The sequence below is a fragment of the Tigriopus californicus genome, chromosome 1 (genome assembly GCF_007210705.1).
Source record: "Tigriopus californicus strain San Diego chromosome 1, Tcal_SD_v2.1, whole genome shotgun sequence".
Lineage (NCBI taxonomy): Eukaryota > Metazoa > Arthropoda > Copepoda > Harpacticoida > Harpacticidae > Tigriopus > Tigriopus californicus.
The window spans coordinates 13799697-13820050 of record NC_081440.1 but is presented as its reverse complement, the minus strand read 5'-3'; the positions used below and the strand labels follow the sequence as shown (position 1 = coordinate 13820050).

The 20354-nt window shown below is 39.4% G+C and overlaps 2 protein-coding genes across 2 annotated transcripts; one reads left to right on the top strand and one right to left on the bottom strand.

Moving 5' to 3' along the window:
* The first annotated feature begins 4161 nt into the window (after positions 1-4161).
* On the top strand, positions 4162-7126 carry LOC131879427 (uncharacterized). Its single transcript, XM_059225751.1, has 3 exons — positions 4162-4378; positions 6328-6531; positions 6646-7126. The coding sequence occupies exons 1-3, from the start codon at positions 4213-4215 to the stop codon at positions 6990-6992; spliced, it is 717 nt and encodes a 238-aa protein (XP_059081734.1). The 5' UTR covers positions 4162-4212; the 3' UTR covers positions 6993-7126.
* On the bottom strand, positions 7026-19118 carry LOC131879420 (mitochondrial Rho GTPase-like). Its single transcript, XM_059225738.1, is given in 11 exon segments — positions 7026-7255; positions 15933-15971; positions 16085-16167; positions 16749-16862; positions 16927-17049; positions 17117-17330; positions 17399-18066; positions 18138-18320; positions 18396-18574; positions 18645-18784; positions 18850-19118. Coding segments are annotated over 11 exon segments (1935 nt in total). The 5' UTR covers positions 18900-19118; the 3' UTR covers positions 7026-7113.
* Positions 19119-20354: the final 1236 nt, after the last annotated feature.

Here is a 20354-nt window from a genome sequence, read left to right as displayed (position 1 = left end):
GCTACATTTGAATTTACAAGACCTCACGAAGGCATTCCTTGTTACTAGCCGAAACATTTGTTGATTTCTCCATTCTGATTCCAATACTCTATGCAATTCCTTGTACAATCTGGATTTTGGTATGGATGAGGGTGGAAGAACAAAGCTTACATTACTCCCTTTTGCGACATCTTATGCCAGGCGATCAACAATTTATAAATTTTTTTATACCGGAGCGTCGCCGGGCCCAAAAAATATTTGCCTTTGGCATAATGCCAGTTATGTCATTGCATTGATGTAATATTTACTAACCATTATATTGCCATTCCTGTTTAAAATACTTAGCATAGCTGATTGATTGTCTGAAACGATAGTTACCTCTTTCCATTCATCTTTGTTCACAAAGGCAATTGCTTGTTGGGCAGCTTTGATTAGTGCATTTCTTTCAATACTCTCAAGGGGTCATGGCTGCCACGAGGCTTTTGATTGTAATCGAAATTATGTTCTGATTCAAACATCATTTCGTTGTGAATGGCTTTACGTGAATTCGTTTTGGCTCCTTTTGCCATCGCTGCTGATTCATGATCGATTATTGCAGCAAAATTCCAACTCCAACAGGCAAAAGTGATATTTCTTGATAAGTATCTTGCATCAATGCAAAAGCCCCTTCTCAGCATCTCAGACGTGAAAAAGAATTGAAAACGTATGCAAGTGTAATAAAAAGGGGCTTTCAATGTGTCAAAAGATTTCTATTTTTTGTCATCTTCTGCCAATTTTTGCCATCATTTTCTGACACGTGGTCAACAATGTTCTTAAATAATTTCTCATGCCTGTACCAAGCAGCACAATTTAGGCTCTTTTAGAGGATAGATTTAGTTTTAAAAGTTCTCAAAGCTGCCACAAAGGAGAGGTTTGAGCTAATTTTTTTTTACATTTCCGATGTCACATTTGATACCATGTGAACTGAGGTGAGAGGTAGATAATTCTTATAATCAAACTTTTTTTTATTTATTAAAAATACCTATTGGACATGTCTCGAATGTTTTAGACACAATCTTTAGAGCCTTTTGACTTATATTACAGTTTGCATTTCATTTCCGTGTAACAGGATCATATGAAGAAATAACTCCTCAGTCGAAAGTTGTAGCAATTATTTCAAACGGAATAAACTCTTCTTCAACTTTTTCGTATTTTTCCCGACTTTAAAAGAGAACTTCCTCCAAAGTCGCAATTGTTTTTCGAGGTCTAGCCATTATCATTTGATCAGCAATTCAAACCAAAAACACTGACGTGTTGAAGTATGACAGAAAATTTCAACATGTCGAAATCAAACAGGCAAAAACTTTGATGTCTTGTTGCCATCTCCGCCAGTTTTTTTTTTCAATTTATATCTTCCCGAACTCTTCCATATTCATTATTGATTGAACCGCATTAACATGTTTTTGAGTGTAGTTGCCTTGGTCAAGGAGACCTCTCCCCAGCATGGTGTTCAAAAAGCCCAATCAAGTTTCCAGAGAAATTCCCAAACACAAATTGGCATTTTTCTACCCCAAAAAGTCATAGGGAACAACTTTAATTTTATTGTTTTATGGAATTCTAGTCCACATAAAAAACTTACCTACCTAAAAACATTATAAAAACTAAAATTTTCAAAAACCTACTTAATGTAAATTAGGAGCACACTTAGTTAGCTCTTGAATGTAATATACGATATCATCTATTTCACCGCTACTTAGTTACATCGGATTTAGTGGTCCAAATTTCATCGTTTTTAGCCCCAAAATGCCCCGATTTTATGTTAATTCAATTTCCCAAAGATAGTAGGGGTAAATCAATATAGGTTGAATCTAAGTAACGCAAGAGAAATCGATCAGCCCGACACCCTGCTGCCCAACTACCAAAATGTGTTCAAAGCAAAGTCTCCAGTGCCTTGGTTGGAGCACAGACTTCTAGAAATATGGACTGCGAACGAGCTTCCCGACAAATCGGCCTGCTTTCGGTCATAGCCACTCTCAGCCACTTTTCGAATTAAAGTAATAAAATGAGAAACGTAGATTTCTTCAATTAACGGTAGGTCAAATTTATATCATTTACATGGAAAGTTGATCGTTTTAAAGTTATGTTGTCAAAAGCTTATGTAGCTGACCAAGAGCAGGCCTAAAATTCAAATTTTATGTAGTGTTTATTACATAACTTTGAACAGGTCTCCTGAGTTCCCTAAGCATAGGTCTAGGCTCAAACTTGGCTGAGTTCATCTGTTCAACAAGATCTTGCGGTCGTATGAAGTGCTTATGTGTAATAAGATGAGCTATTTAGAAGATAGGATATTTTTGCTTCTGCTTGCAGTCCATATCTCTAGAAGTTCGTGGTTGGAGTGACTTTTCTCTGACAAGCCCTCTAGCATAGACCACTCTTTCGAGCAACATCGCTTTTTCCTTGAGATGAAAAAGATACTCCTTAGAATACCTTTCTCCTTTCGTGTTTGCGTTGCAGAGACCCTGTAGAAGCGATAATTTTTGTTCAACGTCGTCGAATCTGACCAACACCGACGGTCTCATTTCTGTGTTCGGCCATTTCTTGGCCTTCTTCAGGGCCAAGGGCGAGGCTAGAATCCTACGTATCAACGAGACTCCCACGCAGGAAATGCCGGCAGACTTTGCCACACTCAATATGTACGTGCTGAGAGACTCATTTCTTTCCGTGGACTCGCCTTCGTCCAGGAACATAGAGAGGTTCCAGACCAACAAACCTCTCTTGGCTTCTTTACAATTCCCATGAAATACGGGCCTGCACCCGTGCTTTTAGTTGCACCCCTTAGTCCTTTAAGGCCGAATTTCACTCCTTGAGCTGACGCCAAAAATGACCTTTGGAAACACTTCTCACTCACTTAGTTGTCCTTACTTTTAAAGTACCGTCTCGATTTCGTCAAACATATCTAAAATTGGGTCACACTGTCAAATCCCTGATCTTGAGCCTTGCCCTCGCCAGTGGACCCAGAGGCCGATTCAACGATGATGACGGTGGTGGTGTTCGTCACATCCTGTTGCTCTTCGAAAAACAACGGACCATCTTTGGTCTTTTTTTGAGGTTTTTACCCCACGACGAGGCAAAATTCTGATTTCGTTTGTTATTTCCTTAACCCTTGCCAACTTTCGAACGTGTTTGAGCATAAGAACAAAACGTAACAAAGGCTCCCCGCAAGTCCTGCAAGCTGTCGTAGCTTTGAGGGAAAATGATCCAAGCCTTTGATATCCTCTTGAGGGATAACGCAACGGAACTTTGTACGCAAGAAAATCTCAAGACGTGCTCTGACCTTTTATGGAAGGGATGCTCCAAGTTGCAAAATCTTTGGTTAATGATCTTGAGGGCTAAAGAAAACACCGAGGGCAGCCTAAGCCAATCCAAAGAGACTCAGTCGGACAAAGCTAGTTTCCTCGCCAACCAATCCACCTAAATGGCGCATGTGCCTAAAAAGAAATGATAACTTTACACCCATGCCCGTTCATACTATCGTACAAACGCACAGACTCTGCCATTTGAGTAAAAGGAAGGAATAAAGGCAAGTGATAAAACATAAACCAAACTTTTTGAAAGAGAAAACGAGGAGGGCATCGATGAGAATTGAGCCGCTCAATTCTTCGGATTGGATGGGGTTTACAGATCGTGGTAGTAACTGAGGATCCAGTCCATCCTTAATCAGCCTTCAGATAGTGGTTGGGCTGGCTCTAGAAGCCTTGGTGAGAGTGGACGATGGCCTTTCCCGAAGAAGAACTGGCCAACCTTACTGTTGGGTGAGCCAGTCACGCAAACAGGGTAAATGAAGAACGATAAATATGCCCAATTTATACAATTTTGTATTAGCGAGAGTTTATTGCAAAATAATCAAGCGTTCAATATCATCTGACTTATTGAATTGATCTATCATCTCGTTATGTTTATTGAACGGTTGAATTTTGAGGCCTGACATTCACAGAGACGAAACGGTGATGCTGCAATTCAACTGACTATAGTTGGCCCATCCTTTGGTCTAAAACCTGCCCGGAGGATCTCAACTAGTCCTTAGAAATTTGGTTGACCGTTTCGTAAATTTTGTTGTACGGACAACCAGTTTCTTGCCTGTGTGCGCGTTCGTTGCTCTTGAAGAGGCTTCCGTCCGAATATTTAAGCGTGTGGATTCTAATTGTGGCGATCATTCCTTGTAGTTAATCCAGATCGGAAGGTAATCCTTGAAGAATGGACATCGAAAGTAAACTAGCGGATTTGAAGGCCATGCATAATTTGGAAGAACCAAAAAGGTCGGGCATGGACGATGCGGACATCAAATGGAGATATGTAAAGCCCAATTACATTAAGGCCAACTACGAGTTTCTTAGGGGAAAGTCGCAAAACCACTTGAGCGGTAAGTGATGAAAAAAAATGTTTACATGGAAATTTCAAATTCAGAGCGAATTTTGGCGTTAGGATTCAAAACTTTAGTAATATGGCCGAATTTTGCTGGATTGGTTGCCGAAAGTTTATTCACTAAATTTGGGTTTTTCTTCTTTTGTCAAAGCTTTTTGGCCAAACTTGCAATGTCTTTTTTGCAGACTTCCTTGCCACTACTGAAAATAGGATCCCCGGAACTTGAGGACGAAAGAGTTATAAATCTTATTTTATTTGGGTTTCGATTGAAACCATCTCTGATCCATCAACGAATTAGAGTTGACGGATTTGGCTTGCCCTTAAATGTAGGCTTGATCAGAAATTTTGGTCAAAAACTTGTCCAAATCTGACTTAGATCCCCTTATGGGATCAACATCTACATATTCCCCACGAATATGAGAGAGCAGCAAATCAAACAATGAAGGAGCCGAGAAAGAAGAGAAGTGGACTTCATTGATCGAACTAACCTGGATTCTCGAGGACTTGAAGGTGCTCTCAAAATGCACATTAAGCCTCTACGGTCACTAGAATTGACCCTAAATCCTGGGTTGGGACAAAGCTCATGGATGCTTTTGAAGACGTACAGTGCCAGATATCTCTCGTACCTTCTCTGAACACTGTACAGTCCCAACTTTTTTAGTCGCTGCCAATACAAGAGCTCTCTCAATCCTGTGATGTTCCTAGTGAAACATTTTTGGACTTGTTCGACCTTTTGCCAACCTGCTGAACTCAATGGAGCCCAAATGGGTGAAGCATATTCAAAATGTGGCTGAACAATCGACTTGTACAGAGTTAGCATCGTGATGCTATCTCTGGACTTAGACGTGCGATATATCCAATCACACATTTGAAAAGCTTAACCCTCTTCTAGTATTTAAGTTCCAAATGCTGTTCTATTATAAAAAGCGAGAAGAACGGTTCTACGCAAATTTGCTCATTATGAAACGAGGGGCATTAAACAAACATGTCAATTCTGTTAACTTGATGTTCAAATTTGATCACTTTTACCTCATTTTCCCATTCAGTTTTTGCTTCTCATTCTTTAAATTCGATTTGAAGTTTTGTCAAGTTTAGTATCTTATTTGCATTTTTATATACCTGGATTTCTCTGTCTTGAGCAATCAATGATAGAAATAGCTTGTACTTTTCATTCATATTTGCATACTAGGTTCATAAATTCTACGTGATTGATGGATCAACAAGATTATGCAACATTAATGCATCACCATGGGACAGGATGTGATTTTAGGCGGATGTACTTGACTTTAAAATCCAAAATTTTTAAAACCAGTTCTGGCATTGGTTTGGTGATCCACACCGTCTCTCATATTGTTTAAGTTAGTTCAGGGGCAAAAAATCTATATAATTTATTTCAAAATAGTATGACAGACCAAATATAGCAAAAAGTATGTAACAGGTTTTAAAAGCACACTACAGTGCCTTTTCACACGAAATTATGTGAAAACGTATAGAGCAGCAGCTGAGTGATGTGGCTTTAAAGAGTTCATTTTTCAGTCAACTTTTTGCAAAATGTGACTCACCGTAATCTGCAAGACTTTTGAAAAGATTTTTCATCACAAAATTGTCACAACAATCCCTCGTTTTTTGGTAAATTGCGATGTTGCAATGCCGAAGGTTTCAAGCCTGTCTTAAGAAACTACTGAACCTCCAAGCAATTTGAAGAACGAGTTACTATTTATTATTATGGATCTCCAAATTGCAAGAAGTGCAAAAAGAAAGAACACGATTTAGGATAAAGCTATGAAGGGGCTTAGTTTTTTCCCAAATCTATCTTTATAGATTATATAGCATCAAACACAAACAACTCTTATTGTCAAGATTAATGTCTTCCAATTTAATTGCAAACGACCGTTTTAGTCGACCTGATTGCCATCGTTTTTTTTTACGTTTTGCCGCATTTTTCAGGGTCATTGGAGCAAGTGGTTGAGAACTTGGTTAAGACTTGGGAAATGGAAGCATCTCATAAGGCAGATCTCAAGCAATGGACCACGGTAGATTATAAGAACTACCAAGTCTCTTGTAATGGATCGGAGCCCGTGGGCGGAGAGGTGGCCAAAGAAGTGGGCAATTACAACGCCCTCCTTCAGGGCTGCCCATCATACGAAAAATGTACGTTTTTTTCACTTTGAACTAAAACCAGTAATTTAGAACCTAGATAGTCAAATTCATATAATGAAAAAAAAAGTGCTTTCAGTGCCATTTAAGGTTTGTTTTATATTTTAGTTGGTCCCCTATCCTTTGAAGCATCTCACAATCTGTTCCGAGATTCTTTCACAGAGGGGTTCCCATGGGAGGTCTTGAAGGTACTCTGTGGACCTCCGAACTTGATCTTTACTTGGCGACATTGGGGAACTTTCAGCGGGAGTTTCCGCGGAAATCAAGGCCACGGCAAACTGGTTGAAATGTTTGGCCTTTGCAGGGTGACCGTGACAGAAGACCTCAAAATTCAACTCCTTGAAGTTTTTCTTGATGGCGAGTCTTTTGTTGAAGATATGGAAGGACGATGCCCTTTCCCGAAGAAGAACTGGCCAACCTTACTGTTGGGTGAGCCAGTCACGCAAACAGGGTAAATGAAGAACGATAGATATGCACAATTTATACAATTTTGTATTGGCGAGAGTTTATTGCAAAATAATCAAGCGTACAATATCATCTGATTTGTTTCCCAACTGTTGAGATGTTCGCAATAAATTACTTTGCTGAAGCCAGTTGTCTTTGGTTAATGATCTTGAGGGCTAAAAAGCCACCGAGGGCAGCCAAAGCCAATCCAAAGAGACTCAGTCGGACAAAACTAGTTTCCTCGCCAACCAATCCACCTAAATGGCGCATGTGCCTAAAAAGAAACGATGAACTTTACACCCATGCCCGTTCATACTATCGTACAAAAGCACAGACTCTGCCATTTGAGTAAAAAGAAGGAAAAAAAGGCAAGTGATATAACATAAACCAAACTTTTTGAAAGAGAAAGCGGGGAGGGCATCGATGAGAATTGAGCTGCTCAAGCCCTGGAATTTATGTGGAGTGAATACAATTGAAGGCAAAACGTTAAATGGGCAAAAATATTTTTCCCTCACAAGCACTGGCATCAATAAGGGCTCGGCAGCTTCGAACAGTCATCATTTTCCAAGGGTGACTAATTTTTCTTTTGGCCAATTCTTCAGCGAAGTCATTTAAGGTGAAATATTCTTTTTTGTATTAATCTTAGTCACTCAATTTTGTTTGATTACTGATCATTAAATGAAAGAAGCGACAATCTCGTTTGAAATCTAGCAGGGGGGCAATTTGGAGTTTTTTGCATTCAGGAAATCATCAAGTATACAGTACATGGGATTTGCCGACATTAGTTTGAAAGTTATCTACTGGTCTGAACGTTTTTTTTCCTTTTAGCCCAGAGTATGAAGCCAAAAAGATTCTAATTGTGATTGATTCTGAAACGGCTAAAAAATGTCGTATAGTAGTAACACTTTTGCACAAAATCATTGACTGGAACATCTGAAACTTTGATCTTGAAAATGACGATTTCCGTTCAGTTTGAATTTCCCGCCTCTTTCGCGTTTTCAGGTTGACATGGATTGCTTAATCCTTTGACTTAGCCTTCCCGAACTTTCAACTAATGATAGACCATGCTTACATTTTGCTTGCATTTTGTGACGTAAGGCCGCTGAATCCTAATACCTTTAATTCAAATTTCGTAACTGAGGATAGGATATGAAGACAGAAATTAGCATAAACATAAATTGAAAAAGAGGTCTGAGGCAAAAGACTTTTTTTACGTGTTTCTAACCTATGCTCGGGAATGATTTCCCAGCAAGTCATGTTTGATAAAAAAAATTGGTCCAAAAATGAGTTCGAGTTTGCTGGTCTGAGACATCCCTGAACGTAAGGTTGGTAAGGTATCAATTGCAAAAATCAATCAAGATCGCGCTAAAAACTGAACAAAGATTCACCTAAATCGTAGAATTTTCAAAGTGCCACTGGCAAAAGGTTAAACAGGACAGGGCCTCTGTTCAAGACAAAACCGGCTTTAAGATTTTTTAAGATCTTATTGTCCATCGAATTCACACGATGTCGATTCGAATTCAGGGTTGCGACAAAATAAAATGGCAGAGATATGTGCGACACAGTTTTGATTTCCGGGAAGGTGTTGGAAAATTTCCCATGTGAATTTTGTGTTATCCCGTTTTTTTAGAATGTAAGAGTCATTTGATGTCTAAAAATGATCATCAAAGAATACGCCATTCTTTGGCACTAAAATCTTTCTGGTGAAACTACTGATGACACTGAGATTCAAGCACTCTTGAATATTTGCTCATCTTTACGTACATCCCTAACAGGGTGTCTGTAACAAATCACAAATCTGTTTCCTTCGTTGTCGAAAATTTTGAAAATACGTTCCAAAAGCATCAAGTAAACTTCGAAATAACATCAACTAAGTCAGATGGATTTCCGTCGAAGATTTCGTAGCAGGGGATGAATAAAATGACGATCTGTTCACTGTATTTTAAGATTTATACTACTTTTGGCACATGCAAGATCAAAATCTATAAGAGGACTTGCCGTAGAACTTCTTGAATTCAAAACTCCCTCTCATTCTACTCTTCCATATTGTCTTGGTAAATCATTTTTTGAAATAAGTGAGCAAGCATCTGAGAGTAACTTTCTTCAGACCAAAGAAACAACAATTCGTTCGTTAGCCTGAATGTGCAAATCAACTTTGTTTTGTATGATAGATCAGAGAAGGCATCAAATTTGCTCTGGGCACAGAAGGCAGTTCTAAAAGAAAGGATAGGTTAAGCAAACGCTAAAAGTTGAAGAAAATAAGAATCCAAAATAGTTTTCGCAATATCAACGTATTGAACCCAATTTTCAAAACCTCGATCGTAGGTTAATCTTTTACTCACTCCAATTTCCAAGACAGTTTTGCTTGAGCGTAACCCAGAATCATTTTGGTTCTTGCTCTCCCTTCCTTGACTTGAAGTGAACAAGTTTAATGCTCTAAAACCAAGATGATCGGAAAGTTTCGACCAAGAACGCGAAACTAATAGCTCAATCACGCCAGTGGTTTTTCAAACGCCGAACTCGTTCACAGATCAAGGCCAAACCTCAATCGCAATGAGAATTGAACGAGGCAACTCTCGCTCTATCTTTTCTGAGAACCATCCCAGTCAATTTCACTTCGAAAGTTATTATACGTAGAAATTACATCGCATATGAATGCGATTACAAGAAACTGTCAGCCAGATTTGCGAATAAGCTCACTTCAAAGTTGCGCTTTTCAAGACCAAATCATTCAATAAATCGAAAACTGTTCATCCAATAGAAAGAAAACGGCTTTTAGACTTTTTGTGCATCCAGGAAAATAGTATTCAAAGTGCAAGGTTACGCAAGAAAAATTTTAATGTTCCCTGACTGATTGATGCGAAAATATTTGAAAAGACAATTGAAAATATATTAAGCAAAATGCCAAAATTATTCGAAGTTTTACTATAGCTATGATTGGCAGATTTCATGATAAAATACGGTTGCCTAATTTTAGTGTTGATGCAACATGTTTGTTGAAGGTTGCTCTCTTCGCCTCACCAGGCATATTTGTATGGTAGTAAGTGAGTACCTGAGTGCCTGGGCTCATGAACATCTCTGACGGACAAGACATCGAAGTCCCGTCCTAGCCACGTCGCAAACCCGTCCTGAATCTAGTACTAAAAAATGAGATTCTATGAGTTCGTACTAAATTCGATCCGAAGGTTCATTTTTTCAATTGAAAACACTAGCCTGTGGTCTCTGCTCATCAATTCTCTTCGGATTTACGTACTAAACTCAAAATAAACAGTCTGCCAATTTTTTCGATTGCGAACTTTCCAATGAGTTTACGTGTTTTGCTCCACCACATTTAAACGTCAACATTGATTGTTCCACTCAAACGCCAAAAGGATCGATCAAGTAATTCATGAATGAAACAAGTCTAAATAAAGAGCCCTCAAGGAGTGCAACAGAATTGCAAAATTCATGCATGGCATTGCATCGTATCTAAGCCTTATTTATCTTCCCGCCTTGGAGCGATGCATTGGATGCAAGGCAAAAAACCATGCGAGGTTTGAAGCCCAGCTGTAACCATTTCATCGGCCGGAATGGATTGTATCTTTGCGGTCACTAAAAGTGCAAGGTGGACATAATCGTTCTCCTTTTTTGTTGATTGGGCACCCAGAAACACTCACTCTAACTGCAAGATTGTATTTTAACGAGTTGCATCCACGCCAGTTTTGCAATCAGCGTTGCTCAAGGTCTCCTTGCATACTGAATTATGATGCCATGACTAAACAAAATGATCACAGCGATGTTCTATATCCAAAGTACGGGGATAAATAAGGATAGCATTCATGGTTATAAATAAACTTCATAAATGAAAGCATTCGAATGTTCAATACAAGTACGGAAAGTGTCCTACAAATAAAAAATCGGCTTTCTGGGTGAATGAGTCAAAATTGTAAGGTTGATTTCGACTCATTCGATCGTTAAAGCGTTCATACAAAGGACTTGAGTTTGTCGATAAAAGAGAACTTGCACTGGATGGGAACTTCAAATCAATATCCCAACATTGCTTAATTTATCCCTGAGGTAGATAATCCGTAACCTTAATCGCGTTTCAAACCTTTCTGTCCCTCTTGAAATAGGGTGTAGGGGACGTATATTTTACCCTCCAATAAGCATTTAAGCATTGATAATCATCTGGAAGGCACCTTCAAAAAAGCGCTGCACAATGAAGTACATCACTCAGAAAATCTTGATCACAGCTCCAATCCCATGGTGTTTTTATGGGTTCCATTGATTATACAAGGCACATTTTAATGAATCTTGAATCAATGACTGGAGACGTTTGCGCATCAATCGTCGGTTTGGCCATATTGCTTACCCTTTAAGATTCCAAAACTAGTATACAAAGAAAACGTTTTAGCTTATGATGGTCACTGTAACCTTAAAGAGTTCTTTAGAGCAACTGTCCTACCAACGAGGCTTTTTATAAACCCACTAAGGTCTGTTTATGTTACACCCACTCAACCGAAGCCTCTCCTTATTGGAATTATTCCAAGAGAAGACATGAGAGGCAATTTTTCAATTCGACTGTAGATTCAATGATGCTCTCAATAAAGAAATAGGGACACATTTTACCTTGAGGCTTTTTCTTAAAATTGGCGAGGTTGCTTTCCAGATTTTCAGCCCGACTGAAAATTTCTAGGCCGTCAGTCATTACACAGCAATAATATATTATCATTTGTTTAGTTTGGTTTTTCACGGGCTTTTCTAACCGCTACAGGGAATGTAATCCCCAGTACTATAAAAATGCAAGGTTATAATTCGTCTATTTATTACTTCTTCTTCATCTTTATGTGATTTTTGGTCCATCAACGAATTTGAGTTGGCAGACCGATCCAGTTCTGGAACATAAGGTTGAGCTGGAATGCTATCTAAAAATTTGTCCAAATCTGACTTGAAAGATGCAACCGGATCAACAAAGCATATGTATTCTCTACGAATATTACAGGGAAGTAAATTAAGCAATAAAGGAGCCCGAGAAAGAAGAGAAGAATACTTCATTGTTCGAACTAGCCTGGATTCTCGAGGGCTTGAAGGTGCTCTCAAAACGCACATCAAGCCTCTACGGTCACTAGAATTGACCCTAAATCCTGGGTTGAGACAAGGCTCATGGATGCTTTTGAAGACGTACAGTATCAGATACCTTTCGTACCTTCTCTGAACACTGTACAGTCCCAACTTTTTTAGTCCCTGCCAATACAAGAGCTCTCTCAATCCTGTGATGTTCCTAGTGAAACATCTTTGGACTTGCTCGACCTTTTGCAAACCTGCTGAACTCATTGGAGCCCAAATGGGTGAAGCATATTCAAAATGCGGCTCGACAATCGACTTGTACAGATTTAGCATCGTGATGCTGTCTCTGGATTTAAACGTGCGATATATCCAACCACACATTTGAAAAGCTTTACCAACTTTCAACTGGATTTTTCTCATCGAATTTTCCATAGTCTTAGAGGACTACATCTAAATCCTTCATGGACGGGACCTGCTCAATACCTTTACTTCCATTATCTATGATAGTGGCCATATGACTATAATAGTGCTACACTAAGGGAGCGCCACACTTCTCAATGAACACTCCCAATCATGTGCAAAAAAATGCAGGTCTATAAAACGATACCATTCCGTTCAACGCCATATTACTCGTACTCTCAGTAACCCAAGAGTAGATTCTACCTAGGCACTTTACCAGGTTGCTGGAATCTTGGGCATTCCCACTAGAAACCAACTTCGTACCGTCAGCATAAAAAGAGAGACTGTCAGTAACATTAAGATATTGAAGCGAGGAAATGAATATTATAAAAAGGAGAGGCCCTAAAATTGAGCCCTGTGGGACAATTGACTTGACATCATATGTGTCACTAAACGAATCTTCAATCTTAACAATTTGCTTCTTATCTAATCGAGAGCTTTAGCTTGGATCCCACTGTCATGAAGTCTATTCACCAAAAGGCGGTGATCAACTTTATCAAACGCTTTGGTATAAACAAGATAAACAACATCAACTGTCAACATCAAAAGTTGCCCACGAACTATTTGGGGAACAAAAATAGCTTATTATCAATTAACTAGGCAACTGAATTTCCTCTCAGGGGATGTTACTCTCATTCAACGAGAACTTTTGGTTGGCAAGCTAAGCCTTGCCAAAGTTGGACCTTTCATGGACCATTTGCACAACCATGATTGCGCAGTTCTCCGTGAAAGGAGGACCCACCCGTCTTGAGACACAGGACAACAACACAGTAAAGCAATAAACTACCTCACTTCAAACTGAACGTACAAATTTACGATGGAGATAGTAATCGCGAAATAAAATTCCAAGCAAAACAAGTAATCAAAAAACCTGACCTAAATAAATAACTCAAATAGCACACAAATAAACTCAACATACTGAACTAACCAAAATACAATCAATGCACTAATGAACAGTGATATCTAACTATCAATGAGCAAAACAATCAAACTAACCAACTATGAACGCTACATCTAGATAAGGATTGGAAAATAAATGTACATCATTAAATAAAAGCAAATGCTAAAGCTAAACATAAATGAGCATTAGACTTATTAGGTTTTAAAGTAATTACGTCTGACAAAAGAGCCGTGAAAAAACAAACCCAATTGAATAGATAAATGGCAATTCCCATTTATTCACACACGCACACACACCACGAACACTGCACGTGCACAGCAACCAAGGGGTAACAGCAAAATGCATAAGCGATAAGAACTCGAAAAGACAAGAGCAAAATAATGTGCGTCTGATCTCAGCGAGCTCCGCAACAAGAATGGAATTAAATAACTGGGCCAGACAAAAACTCTGAAATGAGTAAGAATGCCAATATCTCGAAAATCGCATGGGAACAAAAGGGCTATTTTTACATTTTCTTAATCTAAGATCCTAGCTTTCGAGAAAAATGGGGAAACACGAAATTGAACATCAATTGGTTGCTTTTTAAAAAAAAAAAGAAAATCAACAATTTGACGACGTGATTGAGGAGGCACTTCAACACCACCACTGTGAAGATGCTGTTTACTTAGACTTTGCTAAAGCTTTTGACTGGGAAGATCACATTCTACTACTAAATTGTGTAAATGAAAACGGTATTAGAGGCAGCATCTACTGGATTTAAGAGTTCCTGACCAAGTAAAAGTAAAAGTAATGGTAACGAGTAACGCCATTACATTTTTTGGCGAGTAACGGTTGTGCAACGAATCACTCTTTTTGGCCATAGTAATTGTAACTGTAATCCGTTCCTTTTATTTGAGAATGACTAATGCCCTGCGTTTAACATGAAAAAACCTTTTTAAAATCACATCTCGAATATGCTTCCCCAATCTGGGCCTCCAATGTCGGCAGAGGGATTAAATAAGATTGAAAGGGTACAGAGATGTTTTACGAAATCCATTGAAGGCATGACTAATTTGAGCTGTTGGTAAAGACTTCAGACCTTGGGATTGTATAGTGTCCAGCGTAGGCACGAACTTATCAAATCCACGGACTTCTAGAGATGTGGACTGCGAACAGAAGTAATAATTTCTTATGACCTAAATCGTTCACCTTATTCCAAATAAATACTTGCAACGATCACAAGATCTTGTTGAATAGATGAACTTGGCCAAATTTGAGCTCAGCCTGCTCTTGGTCAGCTACATAAGCTCTTGACAATATAACTTTGAGATGAACCATTCATTACGTAACTGATATAAAATGACCTGCCTTTAATTGAAGCATTTAAATTCCTTGTTTTATTACTTTAAATCGAAAAGTGCCTCAGAGTCGCTATGACCAAGAGCAGCCGATTTAGCGGGAAGCTTGTTCACAATCCATATTTCTAGAAGTTCGTGTCAAATCCTTGTCTTTAAGTGTCTTCATTCTCTTTGTCCTAACCCCCCGGGAATAAGGTAAAGTATCAGCATTAGACGAGACATCTCTTGTGAAATACGCCAGGAGCACAAACCGCTGGATAAAAAACTATTTTAAGCATAAAGTCTTCCTTTATTTTAAATCGAGCTCCGGCTTTGTAAAACTGGCTGCCTTTCTCTCTTCGACGATTCATACATTAGATGTCCCACTTTTAAGTTTATGGGATTACATTCTCTTGCATCGGTTAATAACCCGAGAATTAGCAAGATGGTGAGTGATGTATTTCTATTTGTTTGTAGTCCCTACTTACTCCTTTAAATCTAGAGCTTTTGTGAATTTTCATTGTTTAATGAACTGTTTAATTGGCCTCTTTCTTCTTCTAATCTAAAAACTTCATTTGGCCTTTTCAGTGCATTTTTCTACCTTCCTTTGAGGAGCTTGTTCCCATCTATGGATTTATAAAATGAACTCGTCACTTACAAGAAGGCAAGAAATACATTTACAACGGTTACAAAGCTACTAAGTAAGCCAAAGATATTTAGCCTACAAACGTCAAAGATTCCCGATTCAATATTCCAAGAAGAGACACAAATAATTGACTAAAGCTTTTTTATCGCTTTCATTACGTTTATACGCATGACGGAATGCTCATCACAAAAAGGATTTAAAACTCGATTTTCACTCAGATCGTGAGTTGTAACGCCCCATGTTGGATGACATAATCTAACCAAACTTGACTGGTTTGATATTTGTCCCAACAACATAATACCTGGAATCATTTTTTCAAGAAGCTTTTGTTGAACGAACTACCATGAAGCCTCAACAACACTAAGAAAATAACAAGAAAACAAAGTACACAAGCAAACATTCCAACCTCAATCATTCATTCCAACCAATAACAAGATGGACTCGGGGCATTGGAACGGAATCGTCGCAAATGCCATGAAATAAAATAATTCAATATATATCATGCCCAACCAGAACAGAGAGGAGGAAGCAATCGCAAATGATGGGAATGACTATGATAATCGAGTATGAGTTCCTCTTTTACCTTCCTTTATAGAAAAGCATCCAAGCAGCTTGAAATCGTCTTCAAAGAAAATGGTGCGAAAGGTCAAATGAGTGTTTAAAGGCATACAACATTGGTCTCCAAATCGTCTTTGGAGATCCAAGATGACAAGATGATATACGTATGCAACTTACGGAAAAGCAGCCATGGTAGCAAGTTTGACAAAGATCTCCATTTTGACTCCCCGAGCGCTTGAAATCGGCTGTGGAGGAGGGAGCTGTAACAAAATCATCATTTGATTTGACGTTGCGACTTTTTCTCTTACAAACATAACAAGCTTAAGCATACCAAAGACTTTTAAGCATTTACGAGGTTGAGTCAAGCCAGAATGAGACAACTTGAATTAGATACAACAACTGAATCAGCATCAGAACCAGAGTCCCTGATTTCAAATTGTTGTAAGTGCTTAAACACATAAATGAAAACAACATACTTTACTTTCGCTCCATATTTGAGGAAAAATTATATAACACTTAAAACGTTTCTTGATCTTCATTTGCTGATCAACAATCACAATGGCGCAAAACCTGACTTTGACACTCTACCTATGTAGGTCTGAAACGGATGTTAGTGGTCCAATATGAAATCACATAAAATCTCCCGGAAAAGCTTACGTGTCGTTAGCAAACGTCGAAATGAACAATGGGACATTTTTTTAAACCCCCAGTAGTTCCATTCTTGCTTGACTTCTCCCCGTACTTTTGAAAATTATGGGTTTGGAAAACATGTTTTTGATCATGTTTCAGTGGGACAGGTTTGTGTTGGGATGGCTTTAGAGTGAAAAAAAAAAGTATTTACCTTATGTTTGTTACAAAACCCTTCTGGTTGAAGAATATAATCCTGTCTGACAGCTGGAAGTTCAGATTTGTTGCCACATATTAAAACTGGGATTTTTCCATCCGCAAAATATTTCTGAAAGGACAAAGAACTCGTTTATGGGATATATTCATTTTTAGAGAGAGTATGGAATAACTACCAAAAAGATCCGGGCCACGAATTCGAATGATCTTGGATTGGTGACATCATACACCAGACAACAAACGTCGCAGTGAACCTCAGAGGGCATCAAAGAATCGGTCACGTTTCTAACATCGATATCCTGACACGACATACATTTCATTGAAGATACAGTAGTCTTTTTGATCAACAATCTAATGAATTCTTACCTCCAAGACCAGGTATTTCTCTTGGCCATAAACTTGCACAATGCTGATGGTATGTCTGGGCAGATCCTCCGGTCTGAGCCCGGCAATGTCAGCTCTGGAGTTGCCCAAGATCCCTTGGCAAAACGTGGTTTTACCCGCGTCCTTGGGGCCGATTACGTGGCACCGATACACATTTCGACTCGTCTGCTTCTTCGCCAAATCTAATTTCTTGTTCCTAAACGCAAATAATGTTCGGGAATGCGATCACTAAAAAAATTAAACATGTATCCGGAAACTTCTAACCGAGTCGTCTGAAGAGCCGAGATCTGATTGTCTTCGCCCGAATAGTATGGGTATCCCAAATAAGCCAGATATTCCAAGGTCTTTTGAGTATCTAAAAGGGTGGAGAGTGACCAAAGGCCGAGATAACCCGGCAAACTAATGTAGCCTTGTTGACTCGTGACCACTGTGTGATACACATCCGGACCCCAAGGCATGACTGGACAGGTGGAGAACAAGTTAACCAACTCTTGCGGACTCAAAGCCTTGTCTCCATCTTTGTCATATTTCTCGAAAATGGTGGTGAAGAAGTCATAACCCTCATGTGAGAGCTCGACCGAGGCTGCATGTGGTACTTTCAACACGGGGAAAAGATACTCTCGATGAAGTGTGAGATCATCATCATAGCCGAATTTCCTTAAAATGGTCCATGTGGTTTCATGACGGCCCCGTTGGATGAACAAGCTGTTAAGGGTCAAGAATCCTTTCACTGTGAGGCCCCTCTGCGTGAGGCCTTCAGCACAACTCTTCAAGACCACGGCCTTGAGACTATCCAAAGTCCCGGTTTCCAAGTCCATATGAAAGCAACGCTTTTGGAACAAGCCCAATTCCTGATCCGAGAGAAACCCGTCGTTGTCTTGATCGCAGATTTTAAACACTCAGGTCAAGGCCTTCTTGCACTTCACAGTTAACTGTGGAGAGATCATGGGAGAAAGTTGCAATCGTCATTTCTCAATCAGAAGATAAACCAAATCAATCTCACCTCCTTGTCCATGTAGTTCCACAAAGGCGCCGAGGGATGGAGCACGGCTTTTTGAGCAAAGTAAAACATCTCTGAGATATTCTTCAGATTCTTGGCTGAGCACTCCACACACGTTTCGATCTCCTCGTATTCATTCATAATGGGCAACACAGCCTCCATGGTAGAGTAATCAATCAAATCCACCTGAAACCCAATCCAACCACATCATCAACCCTCCAACATGATCTAATCCCGGATCCTGCTTCTAAAACCACTCACCTTGTTGCCGACCAGAATCAAGGGCTTGCGTTGGCAATCCCCCAAAGTGCGATGAACAAAAGGTAACCAATGATCGGTCACGGAATCCAAAGTATCTTCATCATCCACGGCATAAACCAGGGCAATCACATCGGCCTTTTTGATCTCCATCTCCAACATGGAATCGCTCTGCTCCAAACCTACAAATCCAAGGCTCAATGCTCACATTTCGTTCCTTTTTCGTATGAATGTAATGTCCTGGAATATTACTCGAAAAATCCACAATGCAAGTGGGAACTTTTTCCGGGGTCAAATCCCCGGGAATGGTGATCTCTTCGGCTCTGGGTGGAACATCCTGGGGGAACTCTTCGCTCACCAAAGACAAGATGAGCGAGGTTTTACCCACGGAGCTTCAAATGAAAAGGAGCCATAAATATAAGTTTCAGGTTTGGATTTCCACAGGATTGATGCTTACCGATCGCCGATTAGCAGGATCCGGACCACTTTTCGAGTTTGAGTGAACATGATGGGTCAGTTCGTCAAGGATTGGGAAGGAAGGTCACAGAACAAGACTGAAGGGGAGCATTCCTCGTTGGTGGCCTCCAAGGCGCCCACTTGAAAGACCTGAGTGGGGATCCAGTGATACAATTGTTGATGAACATCAACAGTACTGCGGATGATGTTATCGATCGATGTTGACGGAACTGCTACAACGAAAACACGCAAGCTCGAGTATTTATCTGACAGTATGACATCTAAGTGATGAGATGAGAGAGTGATGAGAGCTAGCCATGCGGACTAGTTTTTAGAGCGAATGAATGTCAGCTGACCGGCTACTAAGGTNCGATCGATGTTGACGGAACTGCTACAACGAAAACACGCAAGCTCGAGTATTTATCTGACAGTATGACATCTAAGTGATGAGATGAGAGAGTGATGTCAGCTGACCGGCTACTAAGGAATAAGGTGTAAGGTCTGATTGTAGAGGCGCTGATTTCCATCAGCTAGAGTTGCACTGTCCAGTGGTTACCGATTCAGCTGCGGTGAAAAAAAACACTACAAACTCGATTTTTACTCTTCCATGTTACTTCTTCTATGATCTAACGGATCTAACCATGAATCCAGCCAATACTAATGCACAAAGAATTACTATCGTGGCTCCTTCCCTTAAACCAAAACCTACTGAATTTAAACGACAATTGTTGGTTGATAAATCAGCAAAAACTAAATCAATCTACTTATGGCATTGAACGCTTGCAACTTTTATTTGCCAAACTGGACCAATCTTAAGTCAGTTATTGCTTTCAAGAGAAGAGTAATTAAACACACAATTTAGCAATGAGGACCTACAGTTTCAAATTTGCTCAATAAATAAGTCGTGAGCTCAAAGCTTTATTCTATTCTACTGAAGGGGCAACGGCATCACCCTTGACTTGTACGGTATACTTCATAACCTAATTGCAAAACTAAGCGCAATAAAAAACGACATTTATATTGGGTTTGTCTCTTTCGAGAATTACTAGAACAATTACCACTTCCATCATTCCACTTTGAGATTTCTCATTTGATAAGGAGAGCACAGAAAGAGGGTTCAGGTTTAATCACCTATCCAAGGGCCTTGTGCAGTGATGGAATAGCAATAAAAATGAAGCACAGCACCCAGATTAAGGTATTGGGCGTAGACAAATATTACAACCAAGTATAACCGTGTTGAAGCTAGATTTTCCGTAATCGAGTGCGTTGTGTTACAAAATTTAAAAAAGCCAGTTTTGGCGTAATTCTAGAATTACCAACGCTGGCTTCATTTCAGAATATCATTTGCTCGAACAAGCAGGTAAATTGAACTACAAGAAGCATTTAATCTGCTCATACAATGTATAGTGAGTTGACGTGGCACTTTGTCTTCATTTTTGCTTCATGCAGCTATGTCCGCCTCTGATTTTCCCCCTCCACCTCACCAACACAGTTTAGAATGATAAA

Excerpts from the sequence above, each read along its gene's own strand:
- LOC131879427 (XM_059225751.1), top strand. The coding sequence starts at position 4,213 with ATGGACATCGAAAGTAAACTAGCGGATTTGAAGGCCATGCATAATTTG. Across the intron at positions 4,379-6,327 it reads GTCGCAAAACCACTTGAGCG|GGTCATTGGAGCAAGTGGTT; the intron begins GTAAGTGATGAA and ends CGCATTTTTCAG. Across the intron at positions 6,532-6,645 it reads CTGCCCATCATACGAAAAAT|TTGGTCCCCTATCCTTTGAA; the intron begins GTACGTTTTTTT and ends TTTATATTTTAG.